This window comes from Sycon ciliatum, chromosome 1, assembly GCF_964019385.1.
Source record: "Sycon ciliatum chromosome 1, ocSycCili1.1, whole genome shotgun sequence".
In the NCBI taxonomy this organism is placed as follows: Eukaryota; Metazoa; Porifera; class Calcarea; order Leucosolenida; family Sycettidae; genus Sycon; species Sycon ciliatum.
The window spans coordinates 10,958,643-10,977,241 of NC_088643.1; the positions used below are offsets into that span (position 1 = coordinate 10,958,643).

Sequence of the window (18,599 nt, forward strand, 5' to 3'; positions counted from 1 at the left end):
CGCACGTGGCTGACAAAACTCAAAAGGGCAACTGGGAACAAGGGTCACAAGGTGACGGGGGTTCCCCTTATCAGCCTCTGTCACCAGTACTGCAGTGGTCACCAGTCTGTGGCATGGCACCAGTCTGTGCAGGGCTTGCAGGGGTCGTGAAAACTTACTTACTTGAGCCTCAGCTCAAGTCAAAGGTCCTTCAAAAATGTGGTCGCTGTGTACAGGTAGTCTCCTAATATCCAGGGTCATTTTGACTGGCAACCCTTGTATTGGTTGGCTTTTTAGTTTGTATTGGTCCTGCTGTAGACCTACTGGTTGCATGTAGTGGTCCCACTGGCATTGGACAATTGGTCGCCTCGACAGGCTTTACTGTACTACAAGGTTTTTAATAGCCGACGTTTCTGAACTATTGGACGATGAATGTGAGAGAACTCATGCTCTTCCCTTTCCACGTACTGTAAATATACAAATTTTCGGCAGCTATTTAATTTCGGCTATATTCGGCACCGACCCAAAATTAAAACGCCGATGAAATTTTTCACAGCATCTGTCGCACTATACAATGCCCTCTACCCCACGCCGAAAATAAATCGCCGCCGAGATGTCAAAAATCGTGCAGCGCCGAAATTTTGTATATTTACAGTACATGTATCCATGTTGAGACAAAACTAGGACAACGTGCAATACGACTGCCAGCTAGGCCTGTGCATGTGGCGAGTGCCCCATTCAAACTGGAGAGTAGAACTTCCCTCGACCGAGCACTAGCTGCAACTCAAGAGTCAAAACCATACATGCCAGTATGTACTGTTTGCATGCAAGAACATTTTTTATGCCAAACAATTATTATTTTGGACCGACCGACTCGGCCCATTGATCGGATGGTAAGCCAATTGCACTTCAAACATTCATGCATAAGAAGAAGAACACAATGTTACGAGCTATGACTAACGTTTTCTGGTGCCGTTTTTTCGTTGCAAAAACTAATTTTTCCTTACTCAAGGGGGTCAGAAGGGTGCCCGGCAAGGAACAGTAAAACATCCCCCCCCCCCCCCCCCCCCCCCCAGACCACCTCCAACGGCGGTGCTACGCGCCTGCAATGCCAATCAATACTGTGAGACTTTCGCCCATTTTGCAGCAAAGAGAACAAACAGTGCTCTTCACAGAAGGCAACCATTTTATCTAGGAACTACTTGTGATCTACCGTTCAATGTCCAAAAAGGAAAGGAATACAACTGTGTGATTTGGCTAGAACAAAAAAAGAAATATGGAAAGAGGTACGAAAACTCGAAAAATCAAACCCTATTTTTTAGTGAGCACTTAACTTGGAGTACGCATGGCAAGTCATACCTCCTGCTTGGACTTGCATGGCTGAACACAGCAAATACAGTGTTCGCAAGGCCTGAGGAAAGTGTTACAATAGTATGAGACTGATTGCTTTAACAGGTGCTATACAATCATGTACATAGCATTTCAATTTTCACACATGGGAGTTGACTCAAACCTAGGATTGGTCCATGCTCGTGTTCGACACCTCACATGCCGCGGGCACTACGGGCAGCGCAGTACGCCAGAAGTTGAAAGCGTTGAAAGCCGGCGGCGGCGACGGTGAAGATGATGACATGGATGTGCTTACATCAGTTGTACCAGCACTCTTGTCTTGAGCAGGTGCAGCAGAAGACGATGGCACTAGCGACGGGGTCGCCTTGTTGCTTCTTACCTGATAATAATCAATATGTGTGGGAACAAGATCCAAAATGGAGATAAAGAACAAGAGAGTCAGGCATATAGATACATGCGCACACATGACGAGATAATGAGAGTTTCTGCGCTAACAGAAAACCCCCAGACACTGACGTTCCTCATTCCTTGCAGGGGCAAACTCACAGACCTACCTTGAAAGCAGAAGCCAAGCAGTTTGGGAACATATCAAAAGGAAAGGCGCACCAAATACATACCTGCCAGCCTTCCTGATTTGGCCGGGACTGTCCCGTTATCGAGGGCGGTAATAGGCACCCAAAAAGGAAATTGTTCCATGCCTCACAGGTACATTTGTACATAATTTCATACCTAGGTCCCGTCCCGATGGTCCCAATCTCAGGTATGCAAACATGGCCTCGCGTGAATCAGGAACGCTCAACATCGAAACTGTCAAGGCATCCAGTAAAACATATTTTTGAAATGACTTCCTTGCCTTACTGTAGTACCGTGTTGTACAGAGGCAGCAGGTGGTCTGACCCCATGAATAACGAAGCGGAGGTACTTTCACTGCACAGCTAGCTCCATGTCTATGTTGCCTAGGACTGTGTGGCCACTATTATAATTACTGACACAGTGCTTCACTTGCCTCCACTGCCCCCCCCCCCCCCCCCCACACACACACCCTCTCACCCCCAAGCATTGCTAATATAGAACAATAATTATGCTAAAGCGATTACAGTTACAGTGAAACTTCAGTATAACATACCACCAAGGGAGGTACTTTTATATTAGTGATGTTCTGCTCTACGCGAAATGTAGGGAAATCAGGTAGAGACCAGGTGACTGGTTTCGGGGCCAGATGGATGCGGGGAGATGAGGTTCTCTATGTTGCGCACACGCAAAGAAAATGCGTGCAGATCTGGTGAGCATCGTTCAAATTACCAAAAAAATTGCCACACTTGGAGCGGGAAATTCTCAGAACACATTCCATGTGACTTCTTTACTTGAACGTAGAGCACAACAGGTTTCTTATACGTTACGGGAATGAGACGTGTTGCCGGGATTCTTCGCATCGCGTTTCCATAGCGTGGAGCAGAACATCGCTATCCAGGTGAAAAGACTGGAAAGGATATGCAGAGTCTTTAATGTGTGTTTAATATGTACAGGGTATTTGATAGTCTATACTGAAGTTTCACTGTAGAAGTACACAGTACAGACTGATTATCCTAGCTTTACAGTACTATTGGTCTTCATTTCGCTGATAGGTCACGGGTGCATGCACGTGTACTTACAGGGCTTACATTCTCGTTCCCGGCACATTCTCGTTCCGCTGCTTTCTCTCTCTTCGAAGAGGCAACACCATCATCATCATCCGCTACATAATGCTTCCGCTTTTTACACAAGGAACTCAGAGGTATTCCTTTCAGTTCATCATCCCGGATCACAGATTCGGTCCAGGGTGAAATGTTGGGCAAATGCTTACAGTTGTTTCGGCCATCTTGTGTTGGACGTGGCGACGACTTGCAGGTGCACAGTCGCTTCAGGCCTTTGGCTTTGGAAGTGCCTAGATCAGGAGAAGTGTCAGGCTCCCAGCGACGCTTCATTCATATCACAAACAAGGAAGAGGAAAGGCACCACGCATACGACAATGAAAACGGGGAAAATGATTTGGACTTGGCCATATTTCATGCATGCACTCGTATTTTTTTTATTCGAGTCTTTTCAAATAATTTTTTAATTCATAATCGTGAAAAGTACGTCATTTCCTGTCTATTTATGATGCCATGCCAAACCTCAAAGAAACAAGGTTGTTTTTCAAACTACTGTACACAACTACATGACACTTATTATCACATTTCGGGGATGATCCCAATCTTTGGCTGTCCTCTCATCACTGCTCATGATCTTGTCGGAGCTTGAAGGATTTTTATTCTTTGGGTAGTAGTGGCGAAGTTGCTGTTGGGAATTGGTGCACACGAAGGATTTATCTCCTTCTCTGTAACCAACAGACATTAGTTGCTATTCGTAATAGTAGATCCAGGGCGACAGAAGCATGGCTTTTCGGCTGGCGAGCAATCGCTTGCTGAGAATTGCTGTACCAACAACCCGATTCGCCAGTGATAAGGCAGCGCCCTGGAGGCTTGGACGACTGAACCACGTTGCTGTTGCTGTACCTGACTTGCAAAAGGCAACGGCTTTCTACAGAGATGTTCTTGGTGCTAATGTGAGCGATGCTGTACCTCTACCAGAGCACGGTGTGACCACAGTATTTGTGGAGTTGGATAACACGAAAATTGAACTGCTGTATCCTCTGGGCGAGAAGAGTCCTATTGCTGGATTCCTCAAGAACAAACCAGACGGTGGAATGCATCATATTTGCATGGAAGTGGACGATATTCAGGCGGCAGTCGAAAGCGTGCGTGCTGCCAACGTCCGAACCCTGGGCGCCGAGCCGAAGATCGGTGCCCACGGCAAGCCAGTCATGTTTCTCCATCCGAAAGACTGTGATGGTGTGTTAGTTGAACTTGAGCAGGCATAGTTGCCACCACAATCCCAGCACTCGTATTTCAACAGATAGGAGACATTGCAGCGGTGGCTAGTTTTAGTTATTTTTCAACTTTTTATTGATAAAAATATTGACTGCAAGTGCTAAATTATAAACGCACCATGATTATTACAGAAATAAACATTACCTTCTGAATACAAAGCAGGTCTGAAAAGTATTCTAATAGCATAGGCAGTGAGCACAGATTGAGAGAAAGCTATGCAACCGGTATTAAAACACACACACACACACACTACACCAGCATAGAGAAGAGACAATTTGCTGCGGAAATATAGACGAGAAGTGGAACACAAGGCCGGGAAAAGGAGAATAGGGTAGCGGCATCTAAGTGATTACTGATTACATCAGCCAAGCAATGGATAATAGCGCTCACGCAAACTGTCAAGTCAGAGCGTGCGTGGAGATTGTTTGCGTACGTACGGCCAGAGACTATGCGGCGTGTGCACGCTCACAGGCAGAGGGAGAGACGTGCACACACAAGCTCTCTCTAAAGGGAAAACAATGCGGAACCACTATCTGCGCAAGCACGGATAGGAGAAGCACTACGTTTGTGTGACAAAAGCACTTCAGTCAGAATGAGAAGAAGACTCAAAGATCAAGAGCAGAGATAGACAGAGAGAAACAGATCAGCGGAAAATCAGCAAGAGAGAAAGGAGATGAAACAGAGATAACAGAATTAGAAAATGAGAAGAACGTATCAAATAGCAGGCTTACTTGCCCTTGGTGGACAAGATCAGAGCGACAATGAGACCGTACAGACCCAAGACTTCGGCGAAAATGAGAATGAGGATCATACCGACGAAGAGTCTGGGCTGCTGTGCAGTGCCACGCACGCCAGAGTCGCCAACGATTCCAATAGCAAATCCAGCTGCAAGTCCACTGAGACCGACGCTGAGGCCAGCTCCCAAATCCGTGAAGCTCCTGTAGAATGCAACAAGTAAACGAGAAAGCCACACATTGATCAGCAAGAGGGCACCGCCATATGAAGATCCAGTCAACAATACGTCGTTTACGGAGACAGTGGAATGCTGCGGGAGTACTGAACAACAAGCTGTCGCCCCATTGGCTGAGATAATAGGTAATTGGAAATGCAGGTATGTCTCGCTTGAATTAGAGCCTGCAAAAGGTTAATTTCTTGCGAGGGAGATGAATAGTCACCCATAAAGAATGTCTAAGAGAGAATAAGAGCCGACACGAAGTCGAGAGAAGCCATAGCAACCTGCAAGCCTTTTCGTAACAGCCCCCAGAAGTCTAGATACCATAACGTCAAGTATAAAAGCCAGGCATAATCCTGTAGAAGCCGATGTCAATTCCGAGTTTCTGTTCAAATGAGGCTTGTAGTAAAACGCGCAGTTCCTATGCATATCAACACTGAAACCAGACGTATGTGACGATGTTCCATATTGAAAATAGGCTTGCACCCAAAACAGGCCTCTATTCGAGACAGACTTTTATACAAGGCAGTACGGTAACATGATTCTCCCAAGAAGATAAAGGCTCAATGTGGAAATGGAAAGAGAGCTAGCAGCTTACTTGAACAGACTGTAGTCGGTGGCACTCACTGCAATGGGTAAACCAAGAACACATAGACAGTGAAGAAAATCAGAACCCACAATGTTCAGAAGCATGCTAAAACACAGGTGCACCAGTGCAAAAGGAGAGGTCAATTAGTTAGAACCAGTTTTCAGCATCAGTAGACCATGATTATATCCTTATATGCTAATCAAAACCCTAAAGCCAATAGTGTACAATCATTTATAGTGGTATTAAGCGTCCCGATAACCCGTGGTATGCATACCACATCTGGTTCGAATTTCAAGGATGAAACTAGTCACTTCCCTCAAATAACTGGCATTACATGCACTACGTCATTGCAATCATGGTAGTGAACCGTTTGTATACAACGGACTGTTTCATAACTGAGTTGCCTTTCGCATGCATTTTGTGTACTACTCATGTTCAGGATCACGATCAACACTTACGTCCGTTTCCAATAAGTACAGCCACCACAAGGCCATAAATTGCAATGATACCAGCCATGACAACTGGAATAATCGACTTCATGATCAGCTCAGGTCTCATCACACTCATGGCGGCGATACCCGTGCCACTCTTGGCTGTGCCATAAGCAGCTCCCAAGGCTGTGTGCAAACAAACAAATTCGAAGCAATCCAAAGAATCGCGAACAGTGAGTTGACGCCATCACCCTCCTTCATTGTTGATCACCTCAACAGCTCCCCACGCACGCACGCACGCACCACCACACGTCAAAACGACAACAACAATCGCCCCAGAACACTTACCACTGAACACCATGGCGGATGTTGCGCCCATAACGCCAAAGAATCCTGCATATGAAGGTGTCTCAGCCATGATTGCTGTTGTATTCTACCTCAAAAACACTAAACTGAGCAGATGAGAACCTCTTTGAGAATTGCCGAGGAAGTGAACTGATCAACAACCTTATCCTGACAACAGAAATGTTCCGTCGAGCGTTGCAAAGATCTTAAGAGCTACAAGTGGCTGCGTGCATTCACTGATTCAGTCAGAGAGATCACGAGGACAGTGCACTGCTTTCTTTCACGTTGATGGATGGGCCACAAAGTTACGTCATAGCCCATGATCATGACAATTTTTTACAAAGAAAAACGTCATAGATCACGTGCGTACAGGATTATACATGTAGGTGTAGAAAACGGGTTCAAACTGCATTCAAGAGTTATGAACTCTTGATTCAATGCAATAATTATTATTGCAATTGACCCCAACTCGACTCATCTCGATTTGTCTGGTTGTGTGACGAATCGACAGTGGAGCTGACGGTCACTATTAAATTTTATTTGACAGATTGATCTCCCCAGAAGTACTCATTTGTTCGTCCGACGAGATGGCTTTGAACAAACTAAGCATTGATCAGGTCGCCCTCAAGGGAAAGCGCGTGTTGATGAGGTAGATTGCATGTGCATTTGAGATTTTGAGCTCCGAGTTCAAATTTCGATCGGGCGTGTCTACTTTTCCTCAAACCTGCTTGGCTGTATTGCAGGGTAGATTTCAACGTACCTCTGAAAGGAAAGGACATCACCAACAACCAAAGGTCAGACGATTGCAACTTTGATAGTCGATTTCGATTTTACTGCTTTGCAAATTTGACTGATCTGTATTATTTTGCTGGTATGTACATGTATAGCTATTAATTTACCATGTAGCGATGGGACACGATTTACCGTGCAATAGTTGCTCGGTCTAATATAGCCTGACAGTCCATTGTAGTGAAAATTCACAATTCAGCATGTGGTATATACTCTATATCCGAGGTCAAATGACTGGACCATGGGCTCGGGAAGGGATATGCAGTGTCTTCGAACAGTACGTTATATCCGATTCAAAGAGAAACGTATGTTATATCCAGTGTGCGTAATACTGAAATTTCACTGTATTGTAAGTATGTCCAGCTATTGCTTTACTTGATATACTTCACGAACAGCTGCAGCGAATGCCTGTACAGGGGCGTAGCACCCGCTACGACTGGTACGACCATGGCCGTACCACTTTTCGAAAAGTGTGGTCCGTCCGGAACGTGCAAAACCGTAATAAAAAAATCAGGATCCATCGATGCATATGCGCATCACCGCCATCAGACTTTGACCTTTTTCTAGACTCGTACTCGTAGATCTGCCATGCATCTGTGCATGTCCATGCACGTCTCTTCTGCCCGTGAAATAATTCTATGACTTATAAACTGTGCCAGAAGTGTGCCAGAAGTTCCCAGAACGCAGGATTTTGTGTCTATTTTACAAAATTTTCCCGGGGGAGGTCCCCCGGACCCCCCTCCAAAACGGCCTTCGGCCGCGCCCACCTTTGGTCGCACCACTTCCAAAACCCCTCCTATGCCCCTGCTGTACATTGTGTAACATCCATGCCAACATCTCCTCAGTTCACTTCCTCCTTGGTGTACAGGCACAGTACATGTAGAGATCAGTTCACTTCCAGCAAGAAGCTAATGACGTAATGGATAGGGCTCCCCGTCGTGCGTGCAAGGATATTAGGGACCCACGTTATAAGTTTGAACGGTCCCACACAGTCTCTATCACACATTGGAATAGGACATTTGAAATCCAACCACCACCCCCATATACCCTCACTGGCCTGGTGCTTTTTGAATCTAGTTCTAATAGAGCCACCGTGGAGTATTTAGAATTTGACAGCAAGTGCGGTCTCCGTAGGGTACGATAGTTGCTGTTTGCATTCCTAACTCGAGCGTTTAAAAAACTGTAATTTCAAGTTTTCGTGTTTACAGCCGACGTCGCGAATAATAAGTTTTAATACCCTTGGGTGTAACAACTTGTGGATATTATTATTACATAAAGAGCACTATCTTCCGAAGTTCTGACCTAGTTATGATTGACTGCTAATTTCAAGTTTCAACCGCATGGACACACAACCACTGGCGGCTAACAATCATACAGCACTTTTCGCGTACTCAATCGAGGGTCGTTTTTCCCGCAAGGCTGACTGTTTTGTGGCTGTACTCATATGTGTTAAGTTGAGAATCTGAATTGAGTCCCATTGGGTGTTTGTACCCATGTATAGACTGTACGGTGCATGACCTGGTACCCAATATGGACTCCTGTCACTTTGCTTTACCTTGAGTCTTGACAAGAAGCCTTTAAAAGTAACATTAGTTATGTCCACATTCACATGTTGTGTAATAAACTACCCATCTTCAGGGTCGTTCACGACAGAACAAGAACCTGAAAACGCATAGGGTGTTGTGTAGGTTCTGTATATGCTGTATGTGTCCTTACTTGAACATAATGTCACCACGACTGCAATACCCGGTTTCTGTGTCCATGTGCATTGGCCACTGAGCGGGGGGGGGGGGGGGGGGAGGATACTAGTACATGTACGCTGTACATGTACGTATACTGCTTCACACTACTACGTCACTAGCGATAGCCTAACTGACCGGAAGTGCTCCCAGAGAGTCACAGTGAACCAGGGGGCCTCGGTGCAGGGTTGTAGCACTAGTAGTCAAGTGGTTTTTAAGTGACTGGCCATTGATGCAGAGCCAGCTCATGTTCTTTTGCTGTGTGTCCCATCCATTCATCAGCTTCAGAGCATGTAAATGTGACAGCTAGTCACCCGTCAATCAAATAATAATTAATTGTGTTGCCAAGCTGTGCCCTGAATATTTGAGCCTTCTGTTTTCCTGGGCTCGAGGGCCGTAGTACAGTCAGACCTCGCTTATCTGGTCCTCTTTTATCCGGATCCCTCGCCATCCGGAAGAAAATCGCCGGATACCGATTTACAGCATATGCCATGCATACATAGAGTATGTGTGTTCGATTGTCCGGTTTCCTCACCTATCCGGATATTTTTGTGGAAACGGATGTGTTCGGTTAAGAAGTGTACTTTTATTTTCCATCGGAAGCCTCAACAGTAATGAACACAACTCTATAATATGAATCCCATGTGTGCTGGAGGGGGGGGGGGGGGGGGGTAGGCAAAACTTGATCGACCACACACACACGCACACATCCACACACACATACTACCATCGCAGTCTATCACTAAGCCCTACCTTTGCGCTCATCGCTGGTGTCCTTTTCTCTGTTTTGAATCTTCACGCGCTGTGCTTAGAATTGCAGCTGCCGTCCCAAGTATCCGGTATGCACTCGACCAAGGAGCGCAGAGCGTTGTGCTCATGAGTCATCTGGGCCGCCCTGATGGACGCCCCAACGACAAGTATTCCCTGCGGCCCGTGGCCGATGAGCTCAAGAGTCTGCTTGATAGGTTCGTTTGCAATGGATAAGGGGCCGTCCATAATTTTCAATCTTTTATTTATTTATTTGTTCAACATCCTATATGGCTTCCAATGGCAGCCAAAACGGGAAGATGTGGGTGATAGCCAACACAAAAAAAAGTTTCTCTTGTGGGTGGGTCGTGGAGAGTTTCGTTGCGAAAAATGTTGATACATGTAGCTGAAACATCAATCCATTCTAGCTGTCAAGTCCATATATTTTTCGTTCAGGGGGTAGGTGGGTGGGGGGGGGGGGGGGGGGGAGGGTCAAAACTGAACTTTTTCGTTTCGTGAAAATTATCGATAATGCCGGATGGCCCCTTACGTAATTATTATACAGCCTAACCTCTTTTATCCAGCGGCATCTGTTTGGCAGATTTCTGCCCAATTACTGAGAGTGGTGGTCACTGGACCAACAATGGACATCCACAAATACGTGGCAACAGGCATGTCAACTAGTGAGATGTGTGCACAGGGGTGATTCTGACATGTTGAGTTACATCACTGAAATGTCTACTGGTGTATGCACTTGAGAGCAAATGCACTACATATCGAGATGTGGTAGTAGTCAGTCGCCCGATGTCTTACCTGCCTGTATTGTCATCTCGAAGACTGTGTGTGTCCGGTAAGGTGTGTGTTGATTACTAATGCCTGAACGAGTGGCTTGCACTGCTTCTCGAGTCTGCTGTAGAGTCAGCCTTGATCCGCTTTAGTTGATGCGTATCATTCACTCAGTGTGACATATATGTCTGTCTGTCTCGGTGTACTGATCCGGTGTTGTGTGGTGCTGTGTGCTTTCTTAGGCCGGTGCAGTTCCTGAACGACTGCGTTGGCACCGAGGTGGAAGCAGCATGTGCAGCTCCAGCAGAAGGTGAGATGCAGCCCCATTCGTATTCCTCGGCACGTCTACACACCCATGTCAAGTATTCATGGAAGCATATAGGTGTTTTAAAAAGCAGCAATGAAAGTATTATTTCCGGAGTCATCACCATATATCATCAAAGAATCCGATTTCAGTCCAGAAATAGCTACAGGAAAAGTGGTTCTGCAAACACTTGTATGTATGACTTCATTCCAGCTCTTTGAAAATTTTAGAATTTCACCCATGGAGATTGAGAAGCCCTGTCTTTCTTCATGGAAGAATGGACTGTTGGAGACTATTTTTACCCTCGTGTCACAGCTCTGTGCTTTGCTCACTGAGTACTATTCCGGCAGGTGTTGCCGCTTTCGTTGTCATAATTAATTGTGTGTATTCATAATGGCCTCTTCTGTGTGTGTGTGTGTGTGTGTGTGTGTGTGTGTGTGTGTGTGTGTGTGTGTGTGTGTGTGTGTGTGTGTGTGTGTGTGTGTGTGTGTGTGTGTGTGTGTGTGTGTGTGTGTGTGTGTGTGTGCCTCTTAGGCAGCGTCATTCTTCTGGAGAACCTTCGCTTCCACGTCGAGGAGGAGGGCAAAGGAAAGGATGACGGTGGAAACAAGGTACGGCTGCTACGTGAAAGCTTTGAATCTGTCGGGTTCTAGGTGCGGGCATCATTTCCAGGTCACTCGGCATAATTATGCTCTACGATCTGGACATCCTGTGTGATCATGGCAAGCCGTACACATCGTTCATGCCTACGAAGCTGTTGAAGCACTGTTCACGGCATGTGCTGTGTGTCGTGGCAGCAACTCATTCGAGCTGCGCTCTCTGGGTTTCATTTGCCGTACTTTCCGGAGTATAAGCCGCACTGCAGTATATGCCTTACCCAGACTTTTGTCACGAAATCCGGACATCTACCCTGCTTATCATCGTTGATTTGATCGCCATAGTAAAAGCACTTTTAAAAGTACAGTAGACTTGTACGCCCAAGAACGCGGTGTCAGAGGGCCAGCCTAGCAAAGTTCTTATTTTTCAGCGCCCCAGGCTACGTTCTTATTTCGCGTTCTTACGCGTCCAACATGACCCGTGATGCTCATGTACAATGCACTTTGCGCTACATGTACCAGTTGTACACTTTACATGCACGTGTAGTATGTAGCGCTGCACTGGGTGATGTTTTCGCGAGGACCCGACAAGAGTTTGTGGTTGCGGACTTGTTTTTCGTGTACTCGGACAGGATCATGAAGGTGCAATCCGCTTGCAAAACAAACCGGCGCTCAAATATCACGTCTCTCTCTCTCTCTCTCTCTCTCTCTCTCTCTCTCTCTCTCGCGTTCTTAAAAATCTTGGAGTTCGTTCTTAAGTCCAGGCTGGGGCGTTCTTAGATTTCCAGCCTGGACGTTCTTGGGCGACACGTTCTTGGGCGTACAAGTCTACTGTACTTTTTGGGGGTGAATTGCTGATGTTAAAGTGCGGCTTGTACTCACTCCGGAAAATACGGTACTCTTGCTTTGAAGCACTGTTCACTACATGCCTCTGCTTGCTGTGTAGCCATCATTCATTCGGTTTTGTGGTGATTACTACATCTACATGTACATGTACCTTCGAAGCACTTCACGGACGCAGGCTGGTGCATCCTGGGACCTCTCAACTTATTGTTGTTTTTGGTTAAAAGGTTTTGCCCTGATGTTGCTGTGACTGGTGAGTTTGTGGTGCAGCACTGACGCCTACGTTACTTGTGTGTGCGTGCACGCGCGTGTGTGTGCTGTGTGTGCTGTGTGTGCTGTGTGTGTGTGTGCGTGCGTGCGTGTGTGTGTGTATGCGGGCGTGTGTCTGTGTTTGCTTGTGTTTGTGCTGTGCCGTGTGTTCAGGTCACGGCCAGCCAGGAGGCGGTGGCGCAGTTCCGCCAATCCCTCTCTGCGCTCGGCGACGTCTACATCAACGACGCGTTTGGCACGGCTCACCGCGCACACAGCTCCATGGTCGGTGTGGCTCACGCCCAGCGTGCCGCCGGCTTCCTGCTCAAGAAAGAGCTGTCCTACTTCGCCAAGGCGCTGGAGTCCCCCGAGCGCCCGTTCCTGGCCATTCTCGGCGGCGCCAAGGTCTCGGATAAGATCCTGCTGATCGAGAATCTCCTTGACAAGGTCAACGAGCTGATCATCGGCGGTGGCATGGCGTATACGTTCACCAAGACGCTCAACGGCATGGAAATCGGCGGCTCGCTGTTCGACGAGCAGGGTGCCGAGGTGGTCAGCCGCATCATGGAGAAGGCCAACCGCAACAACGTCAAGATCCACTTCCCCAGCGACTTTGTCACGGCTGACAAGTTTTCAACGGACGCGGAGGTGAGTGGCCGGTAGCTGCGTGCAATATGTGCTGATCGTGTGTGAACACTTGACTTGTACCCGTGTCATTGTGTGCAAGTGTATCACTGTCATCACGTTCTATCTGGTGCGCATCTTGTATTCTTGGTACAGTACTCGATTAGTAGACGAGTACTCCTCATCGTGAACCGTAGAGCCCAATAAGGGACAGTCGGGGCAGCTTGGAAATGTGCTCACTGCTCCAAGGCGCAAAGCGGTATTTGTCATTGAACAGAAGAGCCTACGCAGCCTTGCATCAGAAAAGCATCTTTGGTACCTGCGCAGGTGTGGTTTTCCAGCATTGATGCTGCAAAGTCAATGCTCACATTTTCAGTCGTTTAGGGCTGTCATGTGGAAGTTCTTCATTGTGGATGCTGATGCTGTATTTCTAATGCAGACCATTTTCTCGGTATCATGAGGTGGTCGCACGGCGTTGGTGTCACTGAACGCAGTCATGATGTGTGGATTTGCCTGCACGTTGTTATGTCATTACTTCTCCTCTGCTCTTTGTCCTCTCTTGACACCATCCCTGCTTCTGTATTGTGCATGCCTATGTCCGTGTGTGTGTGTGTGCCTGCATATGTGTGTTTGTGTGTGTGTGTGTGTGTGTGTGTGTGTGTGTGTGTGTGTGTGTGTGTGTGTGTGTGTGTGGTGTGTGCGTGTGCCTGCATGTGTGTGTGTGTGTGTGTACGTGTACGTGTGCGTGCGTGTGTTCGTGTTAGGTCGGAAGTGCTACAGTCGAGTCGGGCATCCCTGCAGGATGGATGGTATGTGCAATGCAGGCAGCAGTGTGACTGTGATTTTACTCTATAGCAAATTCTTAAAAGGGAAGTTAAGGCAAAAATTAAAATTTCACCAGTTGTAGTCTTTGGGGTGCTGAGTCGAATGGTCTTGGTCCGAGAAAGCTGAGACGCTCCCTTCCTACTTGAATCCCAATCGAACTCGCGCACTTCCACCGAAACTGGGTGACTGCGCCCTACTAGATGGGGATTTGTATGCAAAATGTCACTAAAAGCGCCATTTCGTTCTTATAAAAGCACGGATGACTGCGATTGGCCCATTATGTTGTAGTCTTTTGGACGCTGAGTCGACTGGTTTTGGTCCGAAAAGGCTGCGATGCAGCGTTCCTCCTTTATTCCCAATCGAACATGGTTGAAGAAGCGGTCACGTGCTCCTGGGTGCCCAAATCACCTGGTCACCACGCCAGCAGGCGACAACTTTCACACCAAGGTTCAACTCGAGTTCAACTCGAGTGACAGGACTGCACCCAAAAAAGGTCAAACAGGCTAGTAAGTTGTACCCTGCGGGCACGGTGACCAGGTGACTGGTGTACGCAGCAGCACGTGACCACTTGTTCGACCATGTTCGATTGGGAATAAAGGAGGAACGCTGCATCGCAGCCTTTTCGGACCAAAACCAGTCGACTCAGCGTCCAAAAGACTACAACATATGGGCCAATCGCGGTCATCTGTGCTTTTATAAGAACGAAATGGCGCTTTTAGTGACATTTTGCATACAAATCCCCATCTAGTAGGGCGCAGTCACCCAGTTTCGGTGGAAGTGCGCGAGTTCGATTGGGATTCAAGTAGGAAGGGAGCGTCTCAGCTTCCTCGGACCACGACCATTCGACTCAGCACCCCGAAGACTACAACTGGTGAAATTTTAATTTTTGCCTTAACTTCCCCTTTAACCCTTTATGGACTGCCAAATTTGTACAGGAAAGAAGCGACATGCGAAAATCAGTAATAACTCGAAATCGGTGTACATTAGCCAATACAACACCATACATTTTCGGAAAGTAGATAGGATAAGCTGTCCAACATCATCCTCGCCGCCGCTCTCGCTACTAGCAGTATCAGCAAATCCATCAGATAAATTGTTTTCTTGAATTTCTGGGATATCATCATCACTATCACTGTCCACTTCGAACTCGTCGTCATCAGACTCGTCAAGTGGGTCGCCAGAACTGTCCTCGTCAGAGTTCCAGTTCAGAATCATGCCGATGGCATCGTCCGCATCGTCGTGCCATGACAGTACTCGTACTGCAATTTTAGTTCTGCATGCTCGCGCAAGCTCTCAATTTTTTGCGCGGCCGATTTGGTCAACATTTTGACTAGGGACCCCCGGCGAATTTAGCACCATTGGAAAGATATGGATTTCGTCTTTCGATTTGTGTAAAAATATCGCCGAAAACATGCGGTGCGCCCAGAAAAATTCGCGTTTCAAGTTTCGATCTTATTAGATCGAAACTCGTACAGTCCGTCCACAAAGGGTTAATGATTTTGGACTCGGATGGAGAGCCACGGATTAATCTATAGAAAAAAGGACCAAGGAACCAAGTTGCGCTATAATGTCCATTAACACCACCAGTTACTAACTGCATGGTGGTGTTAGTGGACATTATAGCGTAACTTGTAGTTCCTTGGTCCTTTTTTCTTATGGTTTTCGTTAGTGACGTGCATGACTGACGTGGCGCCTATTTCCGCTGAGTTTTGTGTGCTATTTTAAAAGCAGCCTACTGGAATACTTCTGCTTTACTCACTTTTTCTGCACTTGATCTCTGTGTATTGTCCACAGGGTCTGGACGTTGGCCCTCGCTCCGTGGAGCAGTTCTGCTCCGTGGTGCGCCGCGCCAAGACCATCGTCTGGAATGGTCCCCTCGGCGTCTTTGAGTACCCCAACTTCGCCAACGGTACCAAGAGCATCATGGATGCGGTTGTCGAGGTGACAACTAGCGGCGCAACTACAATCATCGGTGAGTTGGTGCCTGTGTGCGTAGACTGGTAGTTACACTGGTGGGGTATACCTGCAGCAATGCGCATGCTTGTGTCAGTGAGGACTTGTGTGTCTCTTTCGGATGTCTGTGTTGCCCGCGAGCCTTGTATTATAACTGAGGTCCTTACGAACCTGGTGTTTACTCTCAGGATAGCTTGTAGCTGTTTCGACCTTGTTAGGTCTCATCAGCTGAGCTCAGAATGACTGGCCGAACCGATCACAATGAGGTCCGGTGAACAGCACAGCATTTTTAAACCGTTTCAAAGCATCGCACTCAGAGTGCTTTAACTTCGAAAAACGCAGGTGTTTGTATAACTGAGGTTCATATAGTCGAGTTAAAACGGTGCGCTGTGCTGTGTGCAATGTCATGCTTTTGTGGTTGTTTGTGTGTGTGTATGTCTGTATGTATGTGTGTGTGTGTGTGTGTGTGTGTGTTTGTATGTGTGTGGTGTGTGTGTGTGTGTGCGTGCGTGCGTGCGTGCGTGCGTGTGTGTGTGTGTGTGTGTGTGTGTGTATGGTGCATACATGCAGTGGTATGTGCAGCGATTTCCAATCGATAGGTTGCGGGTTCGATTCCCGACGATTATGGTCACACACGTCTTTCTTCTCTTTCTCAGACTCTTCCTGACTTTTCTTTCATTCTCCTGGGTGGTTACCGACAGCCAGTGCATGCCGGAGTATGTGGTGTGATGTGTGTGCGGGAAAAAAAGTAAAAAGACCAAAAAGTAGGGATTCACTGGCCAGAAAAAGCCACTTCATAGCTGTGTTGTGTAGACCAGGCTGAATAGTGGCGGCCAATTCTTCAGCCTTGCAAGCTGTTGAATGGTGCAATCCCAGCACAAGTTGCTATGGCTTCTGCTGTAGCATCGCTATCATCGCCTCCGGCGATGGGCGTCCAATGGTGTGTGTGTGTGTGTGTATGTGTGTCTGTGTGTTGCTGTGCAGGCGGTGGTGACACAGCAACCTGTGCTAAGAAATACAACACGGAGGACAAGGTCAGCCACGTCAGCACTGGTGGTGGTGCCAGCCTGGAATTGCTGGAAGGTGAGCCACTGATTCACTTCACACAAACACACACTGTGTGTGTGCTGTTCCTTGCTATGCATGCTGTTCCTTGCTATGCATATACAAGTGCAATGGAACTTCAGCTCCTTATGTCTTCTATCAAAGCCAGATTTGTTTCTGAAGTTGGCGTTGTGCAGACCTGGCTTTCTCGTGTACAAGCTGAAAAGAAAACAAAGTTTGAGGCCAGCTAGAGCCATCAGTGATATTCATTCTCCGTCTCCGAAGACTTCAGCTGACTCCGTGGCGCAACGGTAGCGCGTCTGACTCCAGATCAGAAGGTTGCGTGTTCGAATCACGTCGGGGTCATGCAAACTTTTTTTCGTTCCCACTAGAATGTTTTCCGAAATGTGCTTCTACAAGACTTCAAGAGCGAACAACAAAGAAGTTCACCTACAACATGTGTCATGTACTTTTTTTGGTTTTATTGAACCGGGCATGGACACCATGCAGATCAGAGGTGCAATGTCTTGTGATACCACATTGTCTTGTGAGTCGTAAATTTTATGTGCCTACGACTTTTGCAATCACAACGCGGAGGCAGATTTCTGGTGCTTGGGTGATTACCTACACCTACGTGTACGAGCGAATAATGGCCGTGTCCTGGCATCGCATCCGAGCGCACAGCCACTAAATCCCCTACGTAGTGCATCAGAGGAAGCTGTAGTCACTACATTATACTGTATTTTCTAACGCATTCCTCACTCTCTATCTCTCTCTCTCTCTCTCTCTCTCTCTCTCTCTCTCTCTCTCTCTCTCTCTCTCTCTCTCTCTCTCTCTCTCTCCAGGCAAGAATCTTCCCGGCGTAGCTGCATTGTCATCTGCATGAAGCCAGTCCTGATGGAAGCAACGTTCTTCACGGTGCCATCTCTACTTCAAGATTGGGCATCACTTCCTAACACCTCGTCTTTGGAAAGCCTGTACGTAGCTGAAACATGCCCGGCGCGTTGTTTCCTATTTCTCTAACCGCTGTTTTATTGATAACCGCTGTATTCTGGGAGCCCGTTGATATTGCTTTTTTTCTACTCCTTGTCACAGAAAACTGTAGTTTTTAGTTTTCAGTATCGAAACTAAGCCCAACTGATTTGGCTATTCGCTGAGAACTTCATGTCTCATCTAACATTTCAGCTGCTTGTTGTGCTTGGAAAAGCGGCTGGGAGCCATGGACTATGGTGGTTGCCATGGACTATGGTGGTTGCCATGGACTATGGTGGTTGCCATGGACTGTGGTGGTTGCCATGGACTGTGGTGGTTGCCATGGACTATGGTGGTTGCCATGGACTATGGTGGCTGCCATGGACTATGGTGGTTGCCATGGACTATGGTGGCTGCCATGGACTATGGACGTATGGTGGTTGGCGCAGGGAAGTTTGGGAACATGCAACTCACCATGGAGCAATGACCGTGTCATGTGGCTGTGTACAGTCAACTTTGCGTATAACGACTCGGCGGGGCATCAGAAAAGTGTCCTTATTCACGAAGTGTCCT

At 47.2% G+C, this 18,599-nt stretch overlaps 3 protein-coding genes, 1 long non-coding RNA gene and 1 other non-coding gene across 5 annotated transcripts; 3 read left to right on the forward strand and 2 right to left on the reverse strand.

Annotated features, from left to right (window-relative positions):
- Window positions 1-1,103: 1,103 nt before the first annotated feature.
- LOC135813081 (uncharacterized) lies at window positions 1,104-3,370 on the reverse strand. The gene is made up of 2 exons (XR_010552985.1): window positions 3,173-3,370; window positions 1,104-1,708 (listed from the first exon to the last, which is right to left on the reverse strand). It is a non-coding gene; the product is annotated as an uncharacterized LOC135813081 (long non-coding RNA).
- A 372-nt stretch (window positions 3,371-3,742) lies between these two features.
- On the forward strand, window positions 3,743-4,228 carry LOC135810684 (ethylmalonyl-CoA/methylmalonyl-CoA epimerase-like). Its single transcript, XM_065324197.1, has one exon. The coding sequence runs from the start codon at window positions 3,743-3,745 to the stop codon at window positions 4,226-4,228; it is 486 nt and encodes a 161-aa protein (XP_065180269.1).
- Window positions 4,229-4,286: 58 nt separating this feature from the next.
- LOC135813087 (V-type proton ATPase 16 kDa proteolipid subunit c) lies at window positions 4,287-6,750 on the reverse strand. The gene is made up of 4 exons (XM_065326305.1): window positions 6,559-6,750; window positions 6,238-6,396; window positions 5,789-5,816; window positions 4,287-5,176 (listed from the first exon to the last, which is right to left on the reverse strand). The coding sequence occupies exons 1-4, from the start codon at window positions 6,626-6,628 to the stop codon at window positions 4,966-4,968; spliced, it is 468 nt and encodes a 155-aa protein (XP_065182377.1). The 5' UTR covers window positions 6,629-6,750; the 3' UTR covers window positions 4,287-4,965.
- Window positions 6,751-7,005: 255 nt separating this feature from the next.
- LOC135813090 (probable phosphoglycerate kinase) lies at window positions 7,006-18,231 on the forward strand. Its single transcript, XM_065326309.1, has 10 exons — window positions 7,006-7,204; window positions 7,299-7,349; window positions 9,896-10,048; window positions 10,859-10,926; window positions 11,455-11,531; window positions 12,783-13,256; window positions 13,997-14,041; window positions 15,852-16,029; window positions 16,995-17,093; window positions 17,900-18,231. Exons 1-10 carry the CDS (start codon window positions 7,143-7,145, stop codon window positions 17,938-17,940), a joined length of 1,248 nt encoding a protein of 415 aa, XP_065182381.1. The 5' UTR covers window positions 7,006-7,142; the 3' UTR covers window positions 17,941-18,231.
- On the forward strand, window positions 17,349-17,420 carry Trnaw-cca (transfer RNA tryptophan (anticodon CCA)). The gene has a single exon. It is a non-coding gene; the product is annotated as a tRNA-Trp (tRNA).
- Window positions 18,232-18,599: the final 368 nt, after the last annotated feature.

What these genes read in the sequence shown, in the direction of transcription:
- LOC135810684 (XM_065324197.1), top strand. Translation starts at nt 3,743, where the DNA reads ATGGCTTTTCGGCTGGCGAGCAATCGCTTGCTGAGAATTGCTGTACCA.
- LOC135813087 (XM_065326305.1), bottom strand. Translation starts at nt 6,628, where the DNA reads ATGGCTGAGACACCTTCATATGCAGGATTCTTTGGCGTTATGGGCGCA. An exon ending in ATCCGCCATGGTGTTCAGTG is followed by an intron (nt 6,397 to 6,558) that starts GTAAGTGTTCTG and finishes GTTTGCACACAG; the next exon opens with CCTTGGGAGCTGCTTATGGC. An exon ending in ACCGACTACAGTCTGTTCAA is followed by an intron (nt 5,177 to 5,788) that starts GTAAGCTGCTAG and finishes TGCATTCTACAG; the next exon opens with GAGCTTCACGGATTTGGGAG.
- LOC135813090 (XM_065326309.1), top strand. Translation starts at nt 7,143, where the DNA reads ATGGCTTTGAACAAACTAAGCATTGATCAGGTCGCCCTCAAGGGAAAG. An exon ending in CTCAAGAGTCTGCTTGATAG is followed by an intron (nt 10,049 to 10,858) that starts GTTCGTTTGCAA and finishes GTGCTTTCTTAG; the next exon opens with GCCGGTGCAGTTCCTGAACG. An exon ending in AGTTTTCAACGGACGCGGAG is followed by an intron (nt 13,257 to 13,996) that starts GTGAGTGGCCGG and finishes TGTTCGTGTTAG; the next exon opens with GTCGGAAGTGCTACAGTCGA.